At 50.4% G+C, this 23,594-nt stretch overlaps 1 protein-coding gene across 2 annotated transcripts; it reads right to left on the bottom strand.

Moving 5' to 3' along the window:
* Window positions 1–9,049: 9,049 nt before the first annotated feature.
* On the bottom strand, window positions 9,050–22,144 carry LRPAP1 (LDL receptor related protein associated protein 1). Of its 2 annotated transcripts, none has more exons than XM_081317487.1 (8): window positions 21,061–21,865; window positions 20,810–20,954; window positions 16,559–16,683; window positions 15,654–15,774; window positions 14,544–14,705; window positions 12,234–12,316; window positions 10,991–11,167; window positions 9,050–9,813 (listed from the first exon to the last, which is right to left on the bottom strand). In XM_081317487.1, the coding sequence occupies exons 1-8, from the start codon at window positions 21,247–21,249 to the stop codon at window positions 9,748–9,750; spliced, it is 1,068 nt and encodes a 355-aa protein (XP_081173613.1). In that variant the 5' UTR covers window positions 21,250–21,865; the 3' UTR covers window positions 9,050–9,747. The 2 variants fall into 2 exon arrangements, with proteins under 2 accessions (XP_081173613.1, XP_081173614.1); XM_081317488.1 differs by lacking the exon at window positions 9,050–9,813 and adding an exon at window positions 11,846–11,885 and having other exon boundaries at window positions 21,061–22,144.
* Between the last annotated feature and the right edge of the window lie 1,450 nt (window positions 22,145–23,594).

The following is a 23,594-nucleotide window of genomic DNA, read 5'->3' on the forward strand; positions in this document are numbered from 1 at the left end:
GAAACAGCTTCATGGCCAGTTCTAAGGCTGTTGCCGTTTGTTTCGTCTTAGTCCCGTTTTTACTCTGCTCCGTGCAGAGCTTGCAGATCACTTGATGGTTTCAGCCCTCAGAGTAACGTCCTCGGCATAGTTATTGATCTCCCTTCCTCCAGTTTTAAACCCTGCTAATCTTGCTCCAGTTCAGCATCCCTCAATCCCCATTCTGCGTCTAAATTAGGGGAGAGTATTCAGCCTCGTCTTTTTTGCTGTTAAAATGAAGGCATCCTAGAGGGTCCTCCACACAGAAGAAGTACCCCCTCCCTCCCAACCTCAACCTGGCACTGGGAGTGCAACTCAAACTACAGAAACAATCAGCATGCTCTGCCCCACTCCCACCCTTTGCTATCAAGTTTGATGAAATGTGCTTGGTGTTAATTAGAGAACAAAAAGTCTCCAAAATACCAGCAGTCTCCTGGATAGCATTTGCCAGCCCAGCCTCTGCCTCCTCGGAAGGCCAGTGTTACTAGAGCCTTGAACCGTTCCACACTGGGCTTGGTTTCCAGGCCTTCTGTCAGGTCTGCCATTTTCAGCTTGGTGCCATGTTGGCATCCTGCCATTAAAGGCTAAGGGGAGAGTAAGCAAGACAAGAGGTTGCAAACAGTAACATTGCTTTATTGAGGCAAACAGGAAGAGAACTGAAACAGTGGTTGCTGCGCAGCTACTTATACGGTTGGCCACTAGGCGGCGGCCAATAGGTTTAAAGGAACCCCTTCCCGCCCCAAATCATCCAATGATCTTCTTGGAGACAGCAAGTCTGGCTAGTCAGTGACCGTTACACAGACACACCACTTGAGCAACCTTAAGCAGCATTCAAACAGACACGTGAACACAGTTCAAGTAGAATCCCAATACGTTACAGGAAGCACGGGGGAAATAGTGGGCAACAAAACTGTATTAGTTGTGCTGGTACAAAGGAATGGGAGGAAGTGACAGCTTGACGAAGGCTAGAGGAGTTTGGACTCAGTTTGTGCCAGCATCCAAGGCCAGGCACCCTGAGAAAGTATGCGGACTACCCCAAACATCTCAGCACTCTCAAACCACCCAAGCAGATCTTCATTGGCTGAAGACAACCTGGTCATGGGGAGAAGGCTGGGTTGAGGGGAACCTTTTTTGTATCCTTTTAGCACAGGAAAATCCAGTTCTAGCCTGACTTTACTGCAGCCAGCATCTTTTAGCAAAAAAGACCCTGACCACTTCAACCAAATGGAGTCGAGGGTCTTTCTTTCCAAAGAGATCAGACTGGGGCAAGCCTGACACCTTCACCCTCTTGGTGGTGGTCCTCCTCCTCTGAACGTGCTTCCATTTGTTACAGTCCCTTTCAAACTGGGGTGCCCATGGCTTCCAATTCCTGAAGCGCTGCCACAAGGAATCCAGGGGGCGGGGGGGGGCAGGGTGTCAACTTATTTACCAAAGCACCAGGACAAGAAACTATGGATGGAAACTAACCGAGAGAAGCAACCTAAAGCTAAGGAGAAATTTCCTAACAGTGAGAACAATTAATCAAATGGCCTGCAGAAATTACGGGTGCCCCAACACCGAAGGCTTTTAAGACTGGACAGCCATCTATCTGAAATAGCATAGGTCTCCTATGAGAGCAGGGGGTTTGACTAGATGACCTTCAAGGTCCCTTCCAACTCTATTACTGTTACTGTTACATCCCAGGTCCACAACTGTGAATAGAGATGCAGTGGAAACGCTGGCCAGGACAGCCAGGTTCTGCTCATGAAAATCTCTCTGGAGGAAGACAAGGTTATTGGCATTGCCCTTGGAGACCATAGGAAGTGAGTGTGTTGTGCTTGATTATGAGTTGAGTGGTTTGGGAGCTGAGGTTTTTCAAGGCTGACCCTTCATGGGCATCTCACTTGCAAGAGCCTCACTTTTTTAACCAGCTTTGGACTGAATTACTTTGCAACCTAAGAGAGAGATTCCAAATGGCAGTGAAGAACAAAGATCTCAATGAGTGCTTTCTTTGTGATATTAGAAAGAGGAAAAATTTAAAAGATTTTAACTTAAGACTTTAACTTAAAAAAATGACAGGATTGTGAGTTAAGAAAGTTTTAAACTGATTAAGGTGATAGTTTTTTTTTTAAGAAGACATTTTTTCTGACAAAAGTGCCTTGAAAATAGCAATAGAATTTAGATAAACATACCAGGGCTTGGTGGGAATATTGCCTGTTTATCATTAAGGAGAGCAGGGAGTTGGTGAAGAGAATTAAGAGGGACTAAAGTGCTAGAGATAAAAAGAAGCAAAACATAAGAAGGAGGTTTTTTTTATTTCACCAAAGTAACTGCTATACTTTTACTTTCTCACAATGGCAACCACAAGAAAAGCTGCTGAATTAAAATAAGGGGTTTGCTAGAATCTTAACACATAAAGGCATTTCACCAGATTTACTGCACAAAATGTTTGACTAATTTGGCAAAACAGTGACAGAAACCATTAAAAAAACGGAAGAAAGATGCACAGGGATGAAAAAAAAATATGTACAAGTTGAGAAAATTGAAGAATTTGTAGAGGAACTAGATGCAGACTTAAAACAATTTGCTTCCCCTTCCTCAGAAGAGACACTGATGTTATCACTAAAACACACACAGACAAAAACTGGGCTGCCCAGAATTGCACAAGACAGACAGACACACACACACACATACACACGCAGACTGCTTTTCTTCCGGCAAGCCTCCCAGGGGCAGTCCAGAGAGAGTAACAGGATTCCTGGCTGGACTGCTGGGGGGCAAGGCTGGGCAGGACCTGGGGTCCCTCTTAAGTTGTGAGGCAGCCCAAGGCAAGCAGCCAGATGATCCTTGCACCTTCAGCCCCCTTTTCTCCATTGCAGAATCTGCTCTGGAGTGGGGGGGGGTTTCCAAAGGCCTCCTATGCTTTTGCATGTGGTGCCCCATGGCTGACCAGTGGCACAATCGTGCCCAAGCTGGAAACCTCTGGCCCCAAGCAGGAAGGCTTGGTCCGCTGAGATTTATAGGGGTCTTCCATCCCTGGGGGGGGGGGGGCAAGTGGCTCTGAGGTTCAAGTTACAAATGGGAGGAAGCCCCCATTTGCTCATTCCCAGCCAGAAACTTTCAAGGGCATCCTGGCACAGGTTTTCCCTGTGTTTCCCCAGGTGGGGATGGTGCTTCTGCTTGGCAGAGTGGGTGCTTGCTAGCGGGTGCAGCTCAGTCCGTTCAGCCAAAATGCCCACATAAGCATCTTCTCCCCAGGATGGGGTGGACATGCTTACCAGCCCACAGGTTCCCCACGGCAGCATCCAGGGGAAGGAGACAGTCAGTGTTGCTGGCATAGGGAGGGCACAGCCATGCCTCAAAATGCACCACTGGCTGCTGGGCTGCCAGTTGCCTCTTCAGTTCTGCCAGGAAAAGTGAGGCCTTTTCCATGGTAGCCCCTGACCTGTGGGGGAACTCCCTTTCCCTGAGTCCACAGGCCTCCACCCTCCCAGCCTTCTGGAAATCCCTGAAGACCCAGCTGGCACAGGGCCAGGCGTACAAGAGGCTTCAGAGAGGAACTGCAAGTGGAAACTTTGGTGCCAGCCTTTTAACCTAGCTCAGGGGTAGGCAACCTTAATAATAATAATAACAATAATGATAATAATGTTGGAAGGGACCTTGGAGGTCATTTTTTATTTTTATTTTTATTTTAATTCCATTTATATCCCGCCCTTCTCCAAAGACTCAGGGCGGCTTACAAGCTTAGCAGTAGCCTTCATTCTGTGTATATGCCTGCTTATTAGGGCTTTCACACACACACACCCAAGCGGCATTATTACAAAGTCAGCTTAATTGCCCCCAACAATCTGGGTCCTCATTTGACCTACCTGGGAAGGATGGAAGGCTGAGTCAACCTTGAGCCTGGTGGGATGCGAACCTGCACTAATTGCAGGCAGCTGGTGTTACTTAAGGAGGCATCAGCCCACTGCTCCACCAAGGCTCATCTAGTCCAACCCCCTGCTCAGGCAGGAAACCCTATACCATTTCAGACAAGTGGCTCGCCAGTCTCTTCTTAAAAACTTCCAGTGTTGGAGCATTTACCACTTCTGGAGGCAGGTTGTTCCACTGGTTAATTGTTCTCACTGTCAGGAAGTTTCTCCTTAGTTCTAGGTTGCTTCTCTCCTTGACTAGCTTCCATCCATTGCTTCTTGTCCTGCCTTCAGGTGCTTTGGAGAATAGCTTGACTCCCTCTTCTTTGTGGCAGCCCTTTGGCTCTTTTATGACTCGTGGACTTCATCTCCCAGAATCCCTGAGCCAGCATGGCTCAGCTTGGAAACCTCTCCCTTTCCCCTCAGCATGGCTGGCTCAGGAATTCTGGGAGTCCACGAGTCATAAAAGAGCCAAGGTTGCCTACCTCTGACCTAGATGGTTTTAGTAAATACATGTGTTGTTTTATTATTGTTTTACCAGTCCGGTTTCAGACCCGGCTACAGCACGGAAACGGCATTGGTTGCACTGGTGGATGATCTCTGGCGGGCCCGGGACAGGGGATGCTCCTCTGTCCTGGTCCTACTTGACCTCTCAGCAGCTTTTGCACAGGTTTGCCTGGTACGCCAGTTGCGCCCCTTTTTGGACCGAGATGCCCTATGCACAGTCACCCATGCCCTTGTCACCTCTCGCCTGGATTACTGCAATGCTCTCTACATGGGGCTGCCCTTGAAGTGCGCCCAGAGGCTTCAACTGGTGCAAAATGCGGCCACGCGGGTGCTTATGGGAGTATCTCGATACTCCCATGTTACACCACTCCTGCGCGAGCTGCATTGGCTTCCGGTTGCCCTCTGGGTGCGATTCAAGGTGCTGATAATCACCTTTAAAGCCCTACATGGCTTAGGCCCGCGGTACTTGCGAGACCACCTGCTGCCATTGTCAACCTCCCATCGCCCGGTCCGCTCCCACAGAGTTGGCCTTCTCAGGGGGCCGTCGGCCAGGCAATGCTGGCCGGCGACCCCCAGGGGGAGAGCCTTCTCTGTGGGCGCACCGACCCTCTGGAACGAACCGCCCCCGGAGCTGCGGATGGCCCCTGACCTTCGGTCCTTCCACCGTGACCTAAAGACCTGGTTATTCCAACAAGCGGGCCTGGACTGATCATAGTTTTTAAATTTGGTTTTTATTGGTTTAAATTGTTCTTCTTGTATTGTTTAATCCTCTTTTAATTTTTGTATTTATATCTTTTAACTTTTATTGTTGTGAGCCGCCCTGAGTCCTCAGGGAGAAGGGTGGCATATAAATTTAATAAACCTAAACCTAAACCTAATTCTGGAGTGGGAGCTGCTCAGAGTTTGACCGTCAGTTCTGTGTTTTAAATTATTTAACTTAACAGACTATTTTTAAAAAAAAAGAAAAGAAAAGAAAAAGAAAAAGAAAAGGGAACCAGCACAGAGGCCACTCCTGAGGGCTTTTCCCTGGCCGGGAACTTGGGGAAAACACTCTGGGTTGACAAAGTTCTTGTAAATCATTTTGAGGATGTAGCTGGGCTGCCACTTCTGAGCAGCCCGTGAGGGGCCACAGCAGTTCCCTACCAGGATGTCTCCCTCAACCCTCCTGGGAAAAACCAGACGGGAAATTTGATTAGATAAGCCAATTCCACTTTTATTGTAAGGCTACCTTGACAGACTCTTTTAACTATCTGACCCATTAGGGCGGGTCCTTCATTTCTTCCTCTGGCCGTTGAGGCACTGGGGGCCCCTGCCTCTCTTCTCTGAGGGTTCCCTCAGCAGCCTCTCTTCCCTGGGCGGGGGCGACCCAAGAGAAGGGGGTTCCTTTGGCAACCTGAACAGGCAAGGCCGAAATGGGGGAAAAGACAGGCTCCTGATCCCAAGCCAGGCGTGGGTAGCAACCTGTGAGCCACGAGGCAATCACAGCCCTGAATGGAACACATCACGCCAGGGTTCAAACTCGGCACTCCTGATTCTGGCAGCCCCCCCGAGACCCGTGGCTGGCACTGAGGGGTGAAAGCCTGAGCACTGTGTCAACGCTGCTAACATTGAATGTTATTGCTTGACAAGAGATGAAGAAGTAGCTATTTCATGTGTTAAACTTGTGTATTGCTTTAAGACTTGTGTATTGCATTAGTTTAAAGTTGGGAGGAGGGATGAATAGGAATGCACCTTCAAGGCCATCTCTCTAACTAAAGAAGATAAGGCCTCGGGTCTAATGGAAGGGAAACTGATTCTTTAAATTAATTGGCGAATATGATTAATGACAAAATTAGAAAGGTGGAGAATTGTGTTTTCATATATTGTGCAAGGGGCGGAGATTTCAGATTCCAGCTTCCTCCGAGCAAGCATTTGCCGGTGTATTAGGCTAATAAAGGACTTTTAAGGTAAACAATGCCTCAGAGTCACTTGAAAAGGCCATACGTCGGAAACTTGACACACTGAGCCTGTGCAATAGGACAGGAAGTGCACCTCCGGCTTCCAGAGGTGCCAGAGGGTGATGGTCCATTCCTTGGTAGACTGCTCCTGCAAGGAAGGCTCTTCTGCACTGGCCTAGCCTTCCTCTACATGGAGCCACCTTCCATAGTTTTTGTGCCTTGAGGGCAACTGAGTGGGAGGACAGGGGAGCTGTGGGCAGAGACCATGGAGGAGGGGGGGGGGATTCTGCCAATGCCACCATGCTTGCAAGGAAGTTCTGGCCTGAAGCAGCCTGTGTTTCACTTGTCCACTCGCCCCCACCCCACCCCCAGCGTTTGTGCTGGTCACTGGCTCCGTAGATGCCTTTGCCAGGACAGCAGCCAATCCTGGTGCTGAGCTTGGGGGTTTCCACAGGGCATCCTCAGGCAGGGTGCTGGTCCCTGTGGCTGCAACCATAGCAACCCTACCCATCTCCATGGCAACCCAGCATCCTGCTCTGCAGCTGCACGGCCTGCATAGCAACCACTTTGGCACCATATCCACAGCAGCCCTGAGGGTGGGATGGCCAAAACTGGAGGCTGGCTGCCACCCAGCACACCTGGAATGGACGAGGGCTTCACTCCCAGAGGCTGTGCGCCCGTAGCCACAGCTCAGAACAAGGCAGTGGCATTCACACAACCGACTAAACTAAGACTAACTTGGCTAGGGATATTTTATTCTTTAAGCTCAGGATGTTGAGGGGGGGGGCTTGCTGAATCCCGGTGCCTGCTCTCCGAGACTCCACACACAGTACCCCTGCTCCTGCCTTTTCTTGTGAGGAATGCCCCTCCCCTGCTAATTTAAAAAAGAAAACCTTCCCATCAGGGAATAAAACTCACATTTGGTTCTTCAGCTGGCATCAAGGCTGCAGGATCAAGGACCACCGTCTCCCTCCCTCTTTCTTTCTCTCTCTCTCTCTCTCTCTCTCTCTCTCCTCTAGCCAAGAAGGGTGGGGGCATCTATCTCCTCCCCCTCACAGGCTGCTCTGCTGCCCCCCTGTGGCACATCAGACACATGGCTTGCTGCTTGAACTACTAACTCCTTAAAGGTAAAGGTAAAGGTTCTGCCGCACATGCATGCTAGTCATTTCTGACTCTAGGGGCCGGTGCTCATCTCCGTTTCAAAGCCGAAGAGCCAGCGCTTGTCCGAGGACGTCTCCGTGGTCACGTGGCCAGCATGACTAGACACCAAAGGCGCACGGAACGCTGTTACCTTCCCACCGTAGTGGTCCCTATTTTTATACTTGCATTTTTACATGCTTTCGAACTGCTAGGTTGGCAGAAGCTGGGACGAGTAACAGGCGCTCACTCTGCTACGCGGCACTCGGGATTCGACCCGCCAAACTGTCAACCTTCTGATCGACAAGCTCAACATCCTAACCCACTGAGCCACCGCGTCCCTTACTCAACTCCTTACTCCTTACTCCACCAGAATTCCCCTGAAGACTTTCTGGGCAAGCCAGCCCAGGAAGGGCACCGAGGGTTCAAAAACACGGCACATGGCAGAGACAAGATGGTTATCTGGAATCTAGGAGGAGCAACAAACCACGGCAGGACTTACTGAAGGAGGAGACAGAAAAGGGAAAAATAAGGATAGGATCCAATAGACCTAAAATTGACAATGCAGCGAAATGAAAGCAGTTTGATTCTAAAAGGGTTAATATGTACCTTGGCCAGCATGAATTAACCAGGTCAGCTAAATGTTTATGGAGATTCTCAGTCATCCAGATCACTGTTATCCCAAAGATGCTTTTTTACGAGGCAACTGGAGTTGGTTTTTCCTCAAAGATGTTTCGCTTCTTGGAGGAGAAGCGAAACGTCCTCAAAGAAAAAAGAAAATCCAGTTCCTTTGTGAAAAAGCATCTTTGGGATCACCAGGTCAGCCTTTTTCAACCTTTTACCTTGGAAGAACCCTGGAAATAATTGAAAAGAGGAGTCAAAGGCACCATCTGGGGAAGAAACATCCTGAGTTGATGGGAGAGAGGAAGCGAAAGAGCTGAACCAGGACAGCCTTTGCCACTTCAGGAAAAATGTCTGTCCCGAGTCTGTGCTAGGAGTATGCATACCTGTTCACATGTGCACCTGGGTAAGGAATGAAGAGAAAGCTGAAAGCATGGTTGACTTTTATTGTTCAGAGTTGAAATCCAAGGATACTGACCATGGAAGTGACCGCTTTTTTTGGCAGTGCCAAGGGAGGGCCGTGGAAATGCTGGACGTGGAAGGGGAAAAAGCTGAGAACGAAGCGCCTGTGGAGAGATGGGACGAATCCTGCATGAAAAGTGGGCAGGCAGGTGACAGGAGGCTGCAGAGGAGGCTGGGAAAAGAGGGAGGCTACGGTTGCACCCAGGGGGAGCATAAAAAAAAAGAGACCGCGGGATGAGGAAAAGGCTGTTGATAAGCAAAAACGCATGTATTTTTCTACTTGCCTTTTTATGCGCTTTCGAACTGCTAGGTTGGCAGAAGCTGGGATGAGTAACAGGCGTTCACTCTGTTACGCGGCACTCGGGATTCGACCCGCCAAACTGCCGACCTTCTGATCAACAAGCTCAGCGTCCTAACCCACTGAGCCACCTCTTACATTACGGCCTCCCAATAACAGAAAATCAACACAAAACAGCGCAGGGTGTGGCAGGGGTACATTTATGCAATGATCACAAGCATTTCCTCCTCTGAACTTGTTTTTACACCCTCGACCACAAGTCAATCAAAATCATGGTGACGCTATTCAAATCCCTAAAAGCCTACTGTCCATTCCTCGGTCTTCCTCCAGCATGGAGCCCCCCCACCTTTCTGCTTACAGCCCCCTTCCAAATTGACCAAGGTGACCAGCTGACGTTCTGAGTGGCCCCATTTCCCTTTGCTCGGGGCTGCTGCAATCCAACCAAGAGGCCCCAGGGACCTGTGCAGAGGTTGTTGCCCTTTTCGGCTTTAAAGCAATGGATGTCAGAAAGTCACGGCAGCCCAAGGAACAAATTGATGGAGCCTCGACAACAGAGGCTTCCAGCTCAGGTGGAGACGGGTCCAGCAGGGATTTCCGAAGAGGGCTGCATTTTTATTAGCACAGGTGGTGAACCCTTGAACAAGAACACCGGACCCGCCACATCCATCCATTCCAGTCATCGGCAGGGAATCTTTGCCTTGAACAGGTTTTTGCATTCGGAAGCTCTTAAGCTCTTAAGTACCTCCAGGGTGGCATCGGGATTTAAACTTTTACCAGGAAAAGAATCCAAATTGTTAGGAAAGATCTGCAGCAGAACGTCCAGTAATATATACATTTCAGGACTGAATTATGACCAGTGTGCAGAGCAGAGGAAGCTTCAGAGTTCATTGTGCTGAAGGCCTCTAGAAATTCTGCTGGACAAATCTTGCAAGTGTTTCTTGACCTGGAAGGACAAAATAGATTTTATTCAACCTAAATAGATTTGACATATTAGTCATAATTTAACTTAATTTATTTAGTTTAAGTCTTCCAATTTCAAACAACTCTGCTGTTTCACTTTTTAAAAAATGTGTAACATTTCTGCTTCAGGATTTTAAAACTACAGGGTATAAATTTATAAAGTAAGAAAATAAACAGATTTTCCACTGAAGTCCACACTCAGTTTTTAGTTTCTGAATAAAAACATAAAACTTCTTTTCTTGCTTTTAAACTGGGTATTTTTAAACTTTACAAATCCCAACTATGAAGCCATTATTGCGATGAACTCAGCTGCAACTCGAAAGAGGCAGCAAGTCCTCTGAACCAGGGGATGCCGGCACCACTGCCAACCTGACAAAAGAATCTCCCAACATCAGCACCCTGAACTTGGCTTGGAGCTAACCAGACCAGCTGCCTGTCCAGAAATTAAAACAGCTCCATGAAAACCATACATCCAATTGGTGCTTTGCAGGCAGGCTGAGTGGCCAGGCAGCCTTGCCCCTCGCAGGCTTTTCTACCAGATGAGGCCCAGCAAGCTTGGCTGCTGTGCGTTTCAGGTAAATAACCTTCTAATTCTGGCTCCTTTGCTCTGAAGGTCCACGCAGGTGCTCTGAGGAAACATACTCCTGCTGAAGGGCAGGTGGGAAGGGGAACTTTCTGTCCTCTGCAGGGCTTCATGGAAGATGCTGAATTCAGTAACTGCCAGGGGGCCCTCAGTCGGTCCCCCAAGGGCCACATTCCTTCTGCTGCCATGGTTTCGCTCTTGTTGCAGCCCTTCCCCGGGACTTCCAGCTCAGGCTCAAAGCCTACTTGCCACATTGGGGTGGAGGGAAAGGGCTTCCCCTAGCTTGGGGCAGTCACAGAGGGGCTCTGGCCCAAGATGGAAGGGGCTTGGAACCACCTTGCCCCAGACCAGCGTAGCTGCTCGACCCTCTCAATACATTTCAATGATAGTTTAGTGATACCCATTTTAATTCGTGATTTCAGTTATAATGATTTTGTGGTTTGAGATTTTTTTTTCCCCTTCGGCTTGAACCCCGGCAAGAGACCCAGTCAAGAGCAGACAGGGGAGGACGCAGCAGCAGCTCCTTGGTCCCCGAGGAGGGGCAGAAGGCCACGGCAGAAGCCTCCCTGCTGCCCACCTTGTAGCCCAGCTCTTTCGTCTTCTCTTCCAGCATGGCGTATTTCTCTTTGTTTTGGCTGAGGTGCTCCTTGTCCCCCGTTCCTTCCACGTGCTTCAGTTTCTGGTGGGAGATCTCCAGTTGTTTCTGATAATGGTGGTGCTTTTCCACTTTGGCTTCAAAATGTTTCAGTTCTTCCTAGAATACAAAATATGCCCTCATCAAAACGGACACTCGGCAAGCAGCCACCAAAACGAAGCCAGGTCAGAACAGCTGTCGGGGCTGCCATTCAGCTACTCTATGCATTGCCTGCCGACAGCCGGCCATAGCAACGGGGCGGGAGGCGATAAAGGGAGGGTTAGCATGAGGAATCAAAACTAAGCTTTGGACCATCCCAAGCTGCCCACCCATTCCAAGGACACACTAAGGAATGCAGAACCAACCAGCCTGCGAAGACAGGGACTGTTACCCTGGACACGTGTTGATAACCTGGGGGAAGGTGGGAACAAGGGGATGTTAACTATATGCTTTGGGCATGAAAACCTCAGATCCAGCTTTGCTTCATCTGTAACCACTTGGCTTTAGTAAGGTGTACTTTTGCCTAACCACGGGCCTGAGAGTCTTCTAACTGACCAATTTGGGACAGTCAACACCAGCACTTGCCATCTTCCACGTGCACAGCAATACAACCCCACAAACTGTCTCAGGTACAAACAGACCAACCGCGAAAGCCCTTTTCAAAGAGTGCAAGGGGGGGGGGAGGCATGCTGGGGCAGGCAGAAGACAGCCGATCTAGTTATGGGTTCGACTTCCTAACCACGCCAGAGAAAATACATTAGTAAGTCAGCTGAGATCACCCCAAATGTGCAAACTTACAAGTTCCAGAACTTTCATCGGACATTGTCTGGACATCCACCTGTTGGGGACACCTCCAGTGGGACTGTGCACTGAACAGGGGGGGGAAGGTGGGGGGGGGCTGGATTCAATGGCCCCTTTCCATTCTATGAGCCAGCCACAAGTCTGCAGGCACTTTCAGGACCCGTGGGAAGAGGAAAGAGCAGACCCCCCTTGGGACAACTACGCCTGCCCTGTGTCTGAGGCAAAGGGCCCTGGGGGCACCACTGGTGTCTCTGGCAATAAGCAGCCCTGGTCTGTGAGAGAACTGCCCTATTCGAAGGGCAGAGGTCCGGGCAGGGGGCTGGCATCTCACTCCAAAGACTGAGGATGAGCAAACAGAGGTTATAAATACGCCCAGGCTGCCTACCCGAAGTGATTCAAGCTCTTTCTCTGTGAAATTAGTTGACTGAGCCAAATCCCACAAGTCAATCACACGGGGCTCTTCGAATTCTGGAGGAGGAAAGAAAGGCACATTTTCAGGAAGGAACACATCATCAGCTGACTCTACTTATCTGTGTGCATCGAAGCTCACTGGCAGTTCCCTCCCTCCCATCCGGGACATAGCACAGAAGCGTTGCTTGAGCAAGATTGTCTGGGACACGACACATCCTCTTCACGACCTGTTTTCCTTGCTACCTTCTGGGAGGAGGGGGCTTCGTGGTATCCGAAGCAGAACATCCAGATTCAACCATAGTTTCATTCCATACAGCATTAAACGTGTGAACTCTCAGGCTTCCTCCTTCCGTTATATATTCAAGATGGACAGTATTTTAATATTTGTTCGTTATGTATATGTAGGGGTACGGGTCTATACGTATTTTGTATATAGGATGTTTAGATGCGTGTCACGTATATGTTCACTTTGAGAGCGGGCAACTAAATTTCATTTTTGATGTGTGCCGTTGTGCCCACAGTAAAAAAAAATGACAATAAAGGTTATCTTATCTTATCTGGGAAAGATTTCTGCAAGATGCATTTGCGATGGGACATTGGAAGAGGCGGCCAAAAAAAGTAAGACCTCTCTGTGAAAAAAGGTAGAGAAAGAGCACAAGGCCCCTTGGGCACCGGGCAGGGGCGTTTAGAACTGGCTTGGGAGAAGGGCTAAGACCCTCTCGCCTTTCCCGGCCAATCAGAGGTCCTCCCAAGGATGTTCAACCCGGCAGACTCTCCTTGGGGCTGGGGCTCCTCTCACTGCCTGCCTCCTTGCCCAGGCACAGTTCCTCGGGGCCCCTCCTGCAATGCAGTGGACCTCCAGACCAAGTCTTTTCAACCAGTGGTACGGGTACCACCTGTGGTACATTGGCACTTGGCAGGTGGTACCCGACCATTCTAGAAAAGTGGTAGCGGGGAAGGGGAATGAGCTGAACTGGTGGCAGCACTGCACAAGCCTGAGCGAGAGACGGCTGGAGCTGCAGGGCTGAGCGGAAGCACCAGGATCAGCGCCAGGCTCCAGCTGGAGCTCAGCACTGATCCTGGCGCTTATGCGCCCAGAAGAAATGCCAATCAGCTGGAATGTTGCAGCATCTCCAGGATCTTGCGATTTACATTCAGATGCTTGGCAACATATTTATGACGGTCACAGTGTCCCAGGGTCATGTGAAGTGACTAAAACCTGCTGCAACCATCCAGCAGAGGGGGGGAATAAAAACCAAACACCCCCCCACCCCACCCCCGCTGCCAATCCTCAACAATGAAAACCTCGGACAGGAGGAAGAGCCCCGCTGGGTGGGCAGGCAGGTGTCTTGCTCGGCTGTGGCTTGGGGGGCACTTTTTTCACTGCCATTGCAACTTCGAACAGTCACTAAGCGAACAGTTGTAAGTTGAGGACTACCTGTACTTCATCACTTTTTTCCTTTTTTTTGGTCATCAAGTTTTTGACACCTTGCTAGGCGACTGGTGGTACTTGGATATTGCCATATCCTAAAAGTGGTACAGTGGGTGAAAAGGTTGAAAAGCCCTGGACTAGACAGCCGGTGCCACCTGTTCTGTACCAGCCTGCTACCGGCCTTGCAGAAAGGCAACCCCTGTACAAACGGCAGAGGCTGGAATACGCCTGCCAAATTTATTACACAAACAAACAAAACATGAAACAAGATACCGGAGCTTTGATCCTCTATCGGAGCGGTTGCTTTCAGCAAACCAGCCCTCCCCCAAACACTCCCTTTATAAGAGTTCAGGGCGTGGCCTCTCTTTGCCTCCTTCCGAGAAGTCCCACAGCCTTTCTCTGCTTGCTCCTACTTGACTGCCTCCTGCGTCGGGCGTCCTTGAACAGGGCCAGCTGTGGGTCATCTTCATCCACACTGTCGAGCTCACACAGCTGGGTCTCCACCAAGTAAGAGGGGCCTGGCTGAGGGCTCTGCGGAGCCTCCAAGCCATCATCAGCAAGTTCTTCTTCAACACCCCCTTCCTCCCCCTCGTCTGAGTCATCCGAGTCATCCGACCCAACTGCCGAACCCACAGGCTGACCCTGAATCACAACACCACCTTCTAGCCTCAGAGCAGCTGTAGACCTGCTGCTACCTTGGCTTCCTTTGAGAGCCTCCAGGCAGCAAGTCCCACACATTTGGACCTTATGTCAACTTAAGAGGGAGTCCCTGCGCCTGGTGCTTGGCCACCTTCCCCTCCCCACCGCCTGGTTAGCCTGAGGGAGCCCCGGGGGGGGGGAGGGAGCACTTACCGCTGGAGGAATCGTAGCCCTGGTGGCTGACTTTGCGTAGGCGCTCGAAGCCCTGGTTGATGCTGTGCAGCTGCTCCTTGAGCTCTGAGTGCTTGCGATGCAGCAGCTCTGTCTTGGCTATGCTCTCATCCTCCACCGGGTTGATCATGTTTTTGTGGACATCTGCAAGGAGAGGAAATGGCACCAACCTGAGGCCCACCCAGGGCCTAGACAACCGGTCTCACAGCACGGGTGGATACCTCGCTAACCCCACTTGGATAAACATTCACAAAGCTAAGAGGAGAAAACGCAGGCCTCTCCGGTTCAGAATCAGAAAGGGAGAAACACCTGACAATTCGTCAGAGAAAGACCCCGCCTGGGTTGCCTGAATCTTCAGCAAACAGGGCTGTCAACGCTGCTAACATCAAATGTTATTGCTTGACAAGAGATGAAGAAGTAGCCGTCTCATGTTAAACTTGTGTATTGCTTTAAGAGATTTAGTTTAAGGTTGGGAGGGGGGATGAGTAGGATTGCACCTTCAAAGCCATCTCTCTAACTAAAGAAGATAAGGCCTTGGCAGGTTTTCTAAGGAAGGGAAACTGATTCTTTAAATTAATTGGAGAATATGATTAATGACAAAATTAGAAAGGTGAATTGCGTTTTAGTATATTGTGCGAGGGGCGGAGATTTCAGATTCCAGCTTCCTCCGAGCAAGCATTTGCCTGTGTATTAGGCTAATAAAGGGCTTTTAAGGTAAACAATGCCTTAGAGTCACTTGAAAAGGCCATACGTCGGAAACTTGACAAGGGTGAGGACAGGAAGGAGAACAGTGGCTCCCTTGTGCCTTCATGCCAGGTCTTCTTCCCACTGGGCAGCAACCTTGAAGCCAAAAGGGCAAGACTGATTCATCTTGTCAGGCTGGAAAGCAGCCCCAGTCACTGGCTTCCAACTTAAGAGAATGCTTCATGTAATGACAGAACTGCAAGTAACAACTGTAACTAAACGAGGACCACCTGTGTGTTCTAATGTGAGACTCAGCCTGCCTATCAACAGCTCAGGGGGCCTTGCTGCCCCCCCCCGCCCCCCCCCCCCCGGCCAGCTCTTAAGCTCACCGAGGGCTCCTCTCCGTACCTTCTGTCCGGCTCACGGTCTCCAGCAGAATGTTATATTCGTGGACTTTCTCTTTGTGGTGCTGAAATTCCCTCCACAACTTCTCCAGTTCCTCCTCCGAAAACTTCCCGGAGCTTTTGGCCTTGAAGGGAGATAAAAGGGAAAAACAGAAAGGCCACTCCCACAATGCTAAAAACAAACAAACAAAGGTCTCTCCCTGCTCGGTGGAATAATCACTCCCCAAAATTATTCAATAGGATATTGGAAGATACATTTTCTGGGGGAATCTAAAATTAGACATTTAATATTTTAGCGATAATTAATATGAAAATTAAATATTAACATGAATACTTTAATATTTAAATTTTTCTACTGGGCCTCACTCCTGCCCCTAATTGCAACGGAAGGAGCTGCTGGGGAAGGCAATTCTTCGGGGCCAGCAGGAGGCAACATTCCAGCAGCGGGCAGCCCAACAGGGTCTCCCAGAGCGGCCCAAAGGGACTCTGCGAAAGGCAAGACCGGCTCCCACTGGCCCCATGGCCAAAGTCCCAGCGGGACACAAAGGACAGGAAGTGGCCGGATCAGGAATAGGCAGCCAATCTCTACCAAACGGGCCTCTGGGGAGCATAAAACTGGGGTGTATGTGTGTGGGGGGAGGGAGAGGGGAAGAGTATCCTTGTAGTACCATAAGCTCCTAAAAAATGGAGGCCTTAACATCCCACCCAACCGGGTTTTAGCGTGAAAAAAGATCTTTCTTCTCCCTGCTATGAAGCTGGGTGTCTAGTCCCCCGAAGTATGATTTTTTAAAATTCCAACTTTTAGGGAAATAGTAAAGAAAACTCTGAAGCAATTAAAATCGAAAGCCCTCCTCTAAGCTCCTCCACACCTCCCCCCCTTCCATCCCTGCTTTGTGGCTCCAGACAGACCTTGTTCCAGAGTTTCTCCAGCCGGGGGTCATCCAGGTCATCCTTCGCAAAGCCTTCCTTGATGTGGTTGGTCTCCCGCTGCTGCCCCTCCTTCTTCCCACTCAAGCCGTATTTGGTCATAATTACTGGAGGGATCAAAAGAAGAACAAGGTGGTGATTTGGGCACGGGTCGCTAACATTTTGATTTCATGGTTTTGCGAAAGTGGGAGTGAGCAGCCACTAGACCATTTAGGGATGTCAGGAGGATCTAGTCCAGTGTTTTCTGTATTTTGGGAAATTCCACCCAACCAATCGTAAGAGTGGACTGACCTTTAGTCTGATTCAGCAAAACAACATGCATATTTTTTGACAAAAAAATGCACACTCAGGACCATTTTAGTTAGACATTAATTGCTACAATTGTCAGCTGCCACCTCAAGCTTGCTTGCGCCTCGCTACCATGGGTGGCAGTCTGCCATGGACTCAGTGGATGGGAGGAAGGGATACTTGGGGAAAGCAAAAGCAACTGCGGTATCTCCCCGAGACACTGCTTCAAGGTTACTTGGCTGAGTGACCATTGTGAAAACATCTTGCTTCATCCAGATTTGGGGGGAAGCGGGGGGAATCAGTGATGGGAGGCAGTTTAAGGGAGTGAAAAGCTGAACTCAGGGATTTGGGCACGTGATTCTCAGTTCTGGCTAGACTTCTATTAAACTATATCTTTCTCAACAAACGGAGCCAAGGATCGGTTCTAATGTTTAAGCGGTGGCAGGTCCGACAACAATTAAAGATCAACAGGTTCATGCTTTTTAAAAAAGTGCAGTTTCTCTGATCACACGGTAATACTGAGGAGAGGCTTGCAGGTTCAGGAGGATTTTGACCAGCTGGGAAAATGGGACAGATGCAGCCGGGTAAATTGCAGGAACAAATGCAAAACTCTTGATTTGAGCAAGAAGTATCAAGGGAGTGAGCATAAATAAATGGAATTCATCCAGAATGGCAGTGTGTAAAACGGACCCGGGCGCCTTTGGGATCAAAAGCCATACAGAAGCCAACAGCGAATGCACAAGCATATAAAAAAACACAAAGTGACCCCTGATGTGTCCAAATAAGTAGAATGCAAAGACCCCGGGAAGGCACAGTAGAAGCTGGAGCCAGTTCTGGGAGGACCTTGGCAAACTGAAGCACCCAAAACAGAGGTCCCACCTGAACAAGGGGCCAGGAAGGAAAAACGGAAAAGCAAAATAACTGGTTTCAATCCAGTTGTACATTTAGAGTGGAGAAGAGGGCAGACAAGGTGTGTGTCTGTGGGGGGGAACTGCTGCCTTTGGGTATCAGAAGAGCCATCATGCAGAAGTGTTTAGGCTCCTCCAGAAGATTAAAAAAAAGAAACAATGACTTTAAATCGCAGACATCAGGACAAAAATTCCTGACAGCCAGAGCTGCTCCCAGAGGTACAAGGGTCACAGTTTGCCCAGATGGTCACCTGATTTTAATTTCAGAGCACAAGACATTTTTAAAAAGACATAGGGAAATTTCCTAACTTTCTTAAGAACACCACATCTCTAACAATTAATACAGTGAGAGAATTTTTTTTTGATTCCCCTGCTGATTTTGAACGTTTGCCCACCGGCAGAGAAATGACCAGTCTGTAATTGTAATGGTGACCCCCAAGAACACCATCCCCACCACCAAACATGGAAGTGGAAAACATTATGCTTTGGGGGTGTTTTTCTGCTAAGAGGACAGGACTTCACCACATCAAAGGGATGATGGGCAGGGCCATGTACCGTCAAATCTTGGGTGAGAACCTCCTTCCCTCAGCCAGGGCATTGAAAATGGGTCGTGGATAGGTATTCCAGCATGGCAATGACTCAAAAGACTCAACCAAGGCAACAACGAAGCGGTTCAAAAAGAAGCACCTTAAGGTCCTGGAGTGGCTTAGCCAGTCTCCAGACCTTAATCCCATAGAAAATCTGTGGAGCTGACAAACGTCAGCCTCAAAACCTTAACGACTTGGAGAGGATCTGCAAAGAGGAGTGAGGCAAAATCCTTCCTGAGATGTGTGCAAACCTGATGACCAGCTACAAGAAACCTCTGATCTCTGTGCCAACAAGGGTTTTGCCACCAAGTACTAAGTCACGTTTTACTAAAGGGACAAATACTTATTTCACTCATTAAAATGCAAGTCAATTTATAACTTTTTTGAAATGCGTTTTTCTGGATTTTTTTGTTGTTATTTTGTCTGTTAAAATAAACCTACCATTAAAATTATAGACTAATCATTTCTTTGTCAGTGGACAAATGTACAAAATCAGCAGAGGATCAAATACTTTTCCCCTCACTGTACATCATAATCTTCATAAACGATTTGGATGAGGGGATAGAAGGAGAACTCATCAAATTTGCAATGACACTAAGCTGGCAGGAATAGCCAACACCCCAGAAGACAAGCTCAGAATCCAAAATGATCTTGACAGACTTGAACAGTGGGTCCTATCCAACAAAATGTAATCTAATGTGGAGAAAAGCAAGGTTTTACACTTAGGTAAGAAAAATCAATTGTACAGACTAGGTGAAACATGGCTCAATGCCAGTAACTGTAAAAGGGACCTTGGAGTCCAAAGGGACAATCACTTAAATATGAGCTAACAGTGTGCAGCAGCAGCAGCCAAAAAAGCCAACACAATTTTGTGCACTTAGTCTGCATCAATAGAAGTATAGAATCAAGACCACATAAAGTATTAGTACCACCTTACAAAACCTTAGTAAGCCCACACTTGGAATATTTTTTTTATCCCATTTATATCCCGCCCTTCTCCAAAGACTCAGGGCGGCTTACACTCTAAGCACAAATCAATGTGCTTAGCAATATTGCATGCAGCACAATGTAAAAAAGATGTTGAGACTCTAGAAAGAGTACAAAGAAGAGCAAGAAAGATGATTAGGGGACTGGAGGCTAAAATACATAAAAGAAAGGTTGCAGGAACTGGGTGTGTCTAGTTGAATGAAGAGAAGGACTAGGGGTAACATGATAAGTGTTCCAATATCTCAGGGACTACCACAAAGAAGAGGGAGTCAAGCTATTCTCCAAAGCGCCCGAAGGCAGGACAAGAAGCAATGAATGGAATCTAATCAAAGAGAGAAGCAACCTAGAACTAAGAAGAAATTTCCTGACAGTTAGATCAATCAGTGGAACAGCTTCCTTTCAGAAGTTGTGGCTACTCCATCACTGGAGGTTTTTAAGAAGAGATTGAACAGTCATTTGTCCAGAATGGTATAGGATCTCCTGCTTGAGCAGAGGGTTGGACTAGATATCCCCAAGGTCCCCTCCAACTCTGTTTTTCTGTTATTTAACAAAACAAGTATTGTGACAAATATCTACGGAGATTCTCAGTCATCCAGGTCATGGCTGTCCCAAAGGTGCTTTCTCAAGAGGCTTAGAAACCTGGAACTGCCAGATGGGAAAAGGCGAAATGGGAGAATTTTGCCCGTGAAAAAAGATTCAGGCCTTTGGATGGGTTAGGACTTCGAGACAAACCACCACCTTTCCACCGGCTCAGTACATTCTAGTCACCCAGTTAACATGTAACTAGGTCCTCAAACCCACAAACTAAGCTGGAGTTGATATATTAACTAAGCTGGATTTGATATATTAACTAAGCTGGAGTTGATATATTAACGCCGGTAACGTATTAACTGGAAGATGGAGCCCACCTCACAGGAAATAACGAGGATAACCAAACGGCGAATAAGTAAATAAATGACCCAGGATCCTCTTTATCTCGGCTTCACCTGATTTCAGGCGGGATCCTGCACTCTGTCCCCAGCCCCCTTTTTCCCCTCTGCAAGAGCAGCTCGCCCAGCAAAGGGGGGGGAATCGAGGGGGGGGGCGCCGCGATCTGAAAACATACTTGTTCGAGCAAGCCGGCCTGGCCTGAGGGGGGATTGGTGGGGGTTTTTATCATTCTTATTGGGGTTTTTTACTATGTATCAATTGTATTTTAATCGGGCATGCATTTAATTATCTTTTAATTTTTGTAAATTTCTGTGTTTTATTCTTGCCCTGTACACCGCCCTGAGTCCTTCGGGAGAAGGGCGGTATAGAAATGATAATAAATTAAATTAAATTAAATTAAGGGAGTCCAGTGTCCAGGCCGGGGGGGGGGGAGCGAGAGGGGGAGGGGCGGGGAAAGAGGGGAGCGGGGGAGGGGAGGGGAAAACAGCATCAGAAACGAGGCTGGGCGGGCTCCCCCTCCCGCCCCTCCTCACCCTCCAGGCGGCGTCTCAGGCGGGCCTCCCGCTCCCCGTCCTCGTCCAGCCCGGCGGCCTTCTGCTTCTTCCAGCTCAGCTCGTCCTTCTCCTGCAGCCGCAGGTCGCTGTGCAGCTCGGCCAGGCGCACCGCCGGCAGCCCCACCTGCGGGGGAGGGTGGGGTGGAGGGAGAAGAGGGAGGGATGAGGAGGCCGCCCAACCCGCCCGTCGCCTCGCCCGTCCTCGGCCATCCCGGGCCCGCCACACTCACGCGCTGCGCCTTCTCCCACAGCTGGTTCAGGCGCACCAGGCGGAACTCGGCGGGCGGCGCGGCGGCGGAGGAGGAAGAGGAGGAGGCGGCCTGGTTGGCTTCCCGCGAGTAGAGCCCGCCGCCCGCCTCCGCCCTCGCCAGCATCACCACCAGCAGCAGCAGCAGCAGCGGCAGCATCGGGGCCGCCATGGCGCTCCTCGGACTACGACTCCCAGCAGGCACCCCGTTCGCTCTCTCTCTCTCTCTCTCTCTCTCTCTCTCTCTCTCTCTCGGGAGCGCCGCCGGACCAAGCTCCGCCCCTGCGCCTGGGCGGGGCCTCGGCGGGGCGCCACTTCCGGGAGGGCCGAGCGAGCCGGCGCCCGTTCTTCCGGTGGGGGAGGGGTCTGCTGCGTCTCTTGCGAGCGGCTGTGTCCTCGCAGAGCAGACATGGCAAACACAAGGCCCGGCCCGCGAAGTAGTTTCATGTGGCCCGCGAAGCCATCCTGCTAAGCTTGTAAGCCGCCCTGAGTCTTCGGAGAAGGGCGGGATATAAATGGAATTAAAATAAAAAAAAATAAAAAATTAAAAAATAAAAAAAATCCTGGAAACAGTGAGGGAACGGCCTTGGCCCTGGCGCAGAGACCCTCCTTCCGCCAGAGACCCTCAGATCTGTCCCACTCCTGCCGAGGCCCCCATAGGCACCCTTCATGCAACGATGTAGAGCTGGCCACGCCTACCCAGTAGGCCAGGGGGTCTTCAAACTTGGCCCTTTTATGACTTGTGGACTTCAACTCCCAGAATTCCTCAGCCAGCAAAGCTGGCTGAGGAATTCTGGGAGTTGAAGTCCACAAGTCATAAAAGGGCCAAGTTTGAAAAACCCTGCAGTAGGCCATACGCACTCTAGCCACGCCCACCCAGTAGGCCATACCCACCCGGCCCCCTGAGGGCAACCGCAATGCTGATGTGGCCCTCAATGAAATTGAGTTTGACACCCCTGCCACAGGCTGCCAGGAAGCGGTGGGCGGCCTGGCCGGGAGCTGCCGTGGGGCAGCGATGCCAGCGTGAGCGGGGAAGGAAGGGGCCGGGATCCCGGAAAGACGCCGCCCCCGTTGGGAGAAGTGCCTTTAAGAGAACCCGAGGTGGGCGGGCGGGTGGTCAGGGAGGCCGCGGAAGGGAGCGGGCAAAGCAGGGGGCTGTAGGGGTGGGCAGACCTGCTCTGCTTCCTGCAGCAAGCCCGGTTGGGGGTGGGGGGGGGGCTGGGCCGGGCTGCCTTGACTGTCCCGCCGTGGAAGGGTCGCGGCTTTGGGCGCTGCCAAGGGCGGCGTGGAGAGCGAATAAATCGACTCTGAAGTCCCCCTGAGGCGCCTCCCCGGAATTTCCAGCTGGAGACGGTGCCCCGTCGCCTAGATCGGGCGCAGCGGCCTCGGGCTGGCCTCCCCATCAGCCACAGCCGGTGCAACCGGCCGCCCTGGTGGAACCGGGATCTCCCAGGCAAGAGCTGCCCCTCCGCTCGAAGGCGTCGGGGCCCTGTACCCCAAAACGCGGGCGGAGCCGGAGCAAAAACACATTGATGTGCATTTCAATTTTAATTCAAATTAAATACAGCGAGTGCAGTTTTCTCTCGTGTATTGGCTAACTTTCTTCCTACATTAAAAATGAAGATTTGCTGGCACCTTTTGGCGGGCCTCTGGGACACTCCCTCCCCTGCTGCCCCGGAGCCCCTCTTGTAGAGTCCTGTCTAGGCCGGGGAGGATCAAGCGCCCTGGTTTCCGGCCTTCGCTGACCCCTTAGGGAGGTGCTTTTCTTCCCAGCCCCTCTCTGTGGGGCTCCGGGGGAAAGAAGCCACAGTTAATACTGGACGTGGCCCTTTTGTTTCCCCTGCAGCAGCGTGAAAGGCCTGGAAAAGTTGCCAAGCCTGGAACTTGGTGGCCCCCTGCCCAGATAAAGACTAGCCAGCTTAGAAGGCTCCTCCCGCTCCAGGCAGTTGGAGCTGGTTCCTTGGAGGGCTGTGTCAGGTTTGGCTGGGAGGTGGGGAAAGGAGGGTGCCCAGGAGACTTTTCAGGTGTGGGCAGGAGCTGGCTAGCCCAGCATCTGGATCTCAGTGAGTAGGGCAGCTCTCCGCAGGTCAGGGATGACCTCTGGGGAAAACTCACCGTCTGCATATGTGTCTCGGGGGAGCAGATGCTAGCTCAACATGCCTGAAGCGAGGAACTTTTATCAGGGCCTGCCCAGGGCCCCAGCCCAGCCAAAAATCAGAGGCGCTGATGTTCCGGCCGGAGTGCATGATGGGTTTCCCCTGCCATCTGGAATGGGGACACTGTTCCCCACAGACAGGCAGGCAGGGGGCCACCGGCAGCAGCCTGGCCTTCCTGTGCGGATCTGGCCAGACCAGGCAGGGCTTGGGCTTCCCTATCCAGCTCTGCAGGCCGCCCCAGACTTCAGAAGCTGGAAGCAGCAGCTTCTTTGCCCCAGTTTGTTATTCCTTCCCCTCTGAGGATGCGAAGGCCTTCAGCTTGCAGGAGTGGGGGGCTGTTCCGCCTCCCTCCAGAAATGAT

Source organism: Vipera berus (genome assembly GCF_964194415.1).
Source record: "Vipera berus genome assembly, chromosome: 2".
NCBI lineage: Eukaryota > Metazoa > Chordata > Lepidosauria > Squamata > Viperidae > Vipera > Vipera berus.

Excerpts from the sequence above, each read along its gene's own strand:
- LRPAP1 (XM_081317487.1), bottom strand. The coding sequence starts at position 21,249 with ATGGCGGCCCCGATGCTGCCGCTGCTGCTGCTGCTGCTGGTGGTGATG. Across the intron at positions 15,775-16,558 it reads TGGAGAAACTCTGGAACAAG|GCCAAAAGCTCCGGGAAGTT; the intron begins GTCTGTCTGGAG and ends TCTCCCTTCAAG. Across the intron at positions 12,317-14,543 it reads GGGCTACGATTCCTCCAGCG|AATTCGAAGAGCCCCGTGTG; the intron begins GTAAGTGCTCCC and ends TTCCTCCTCCAG.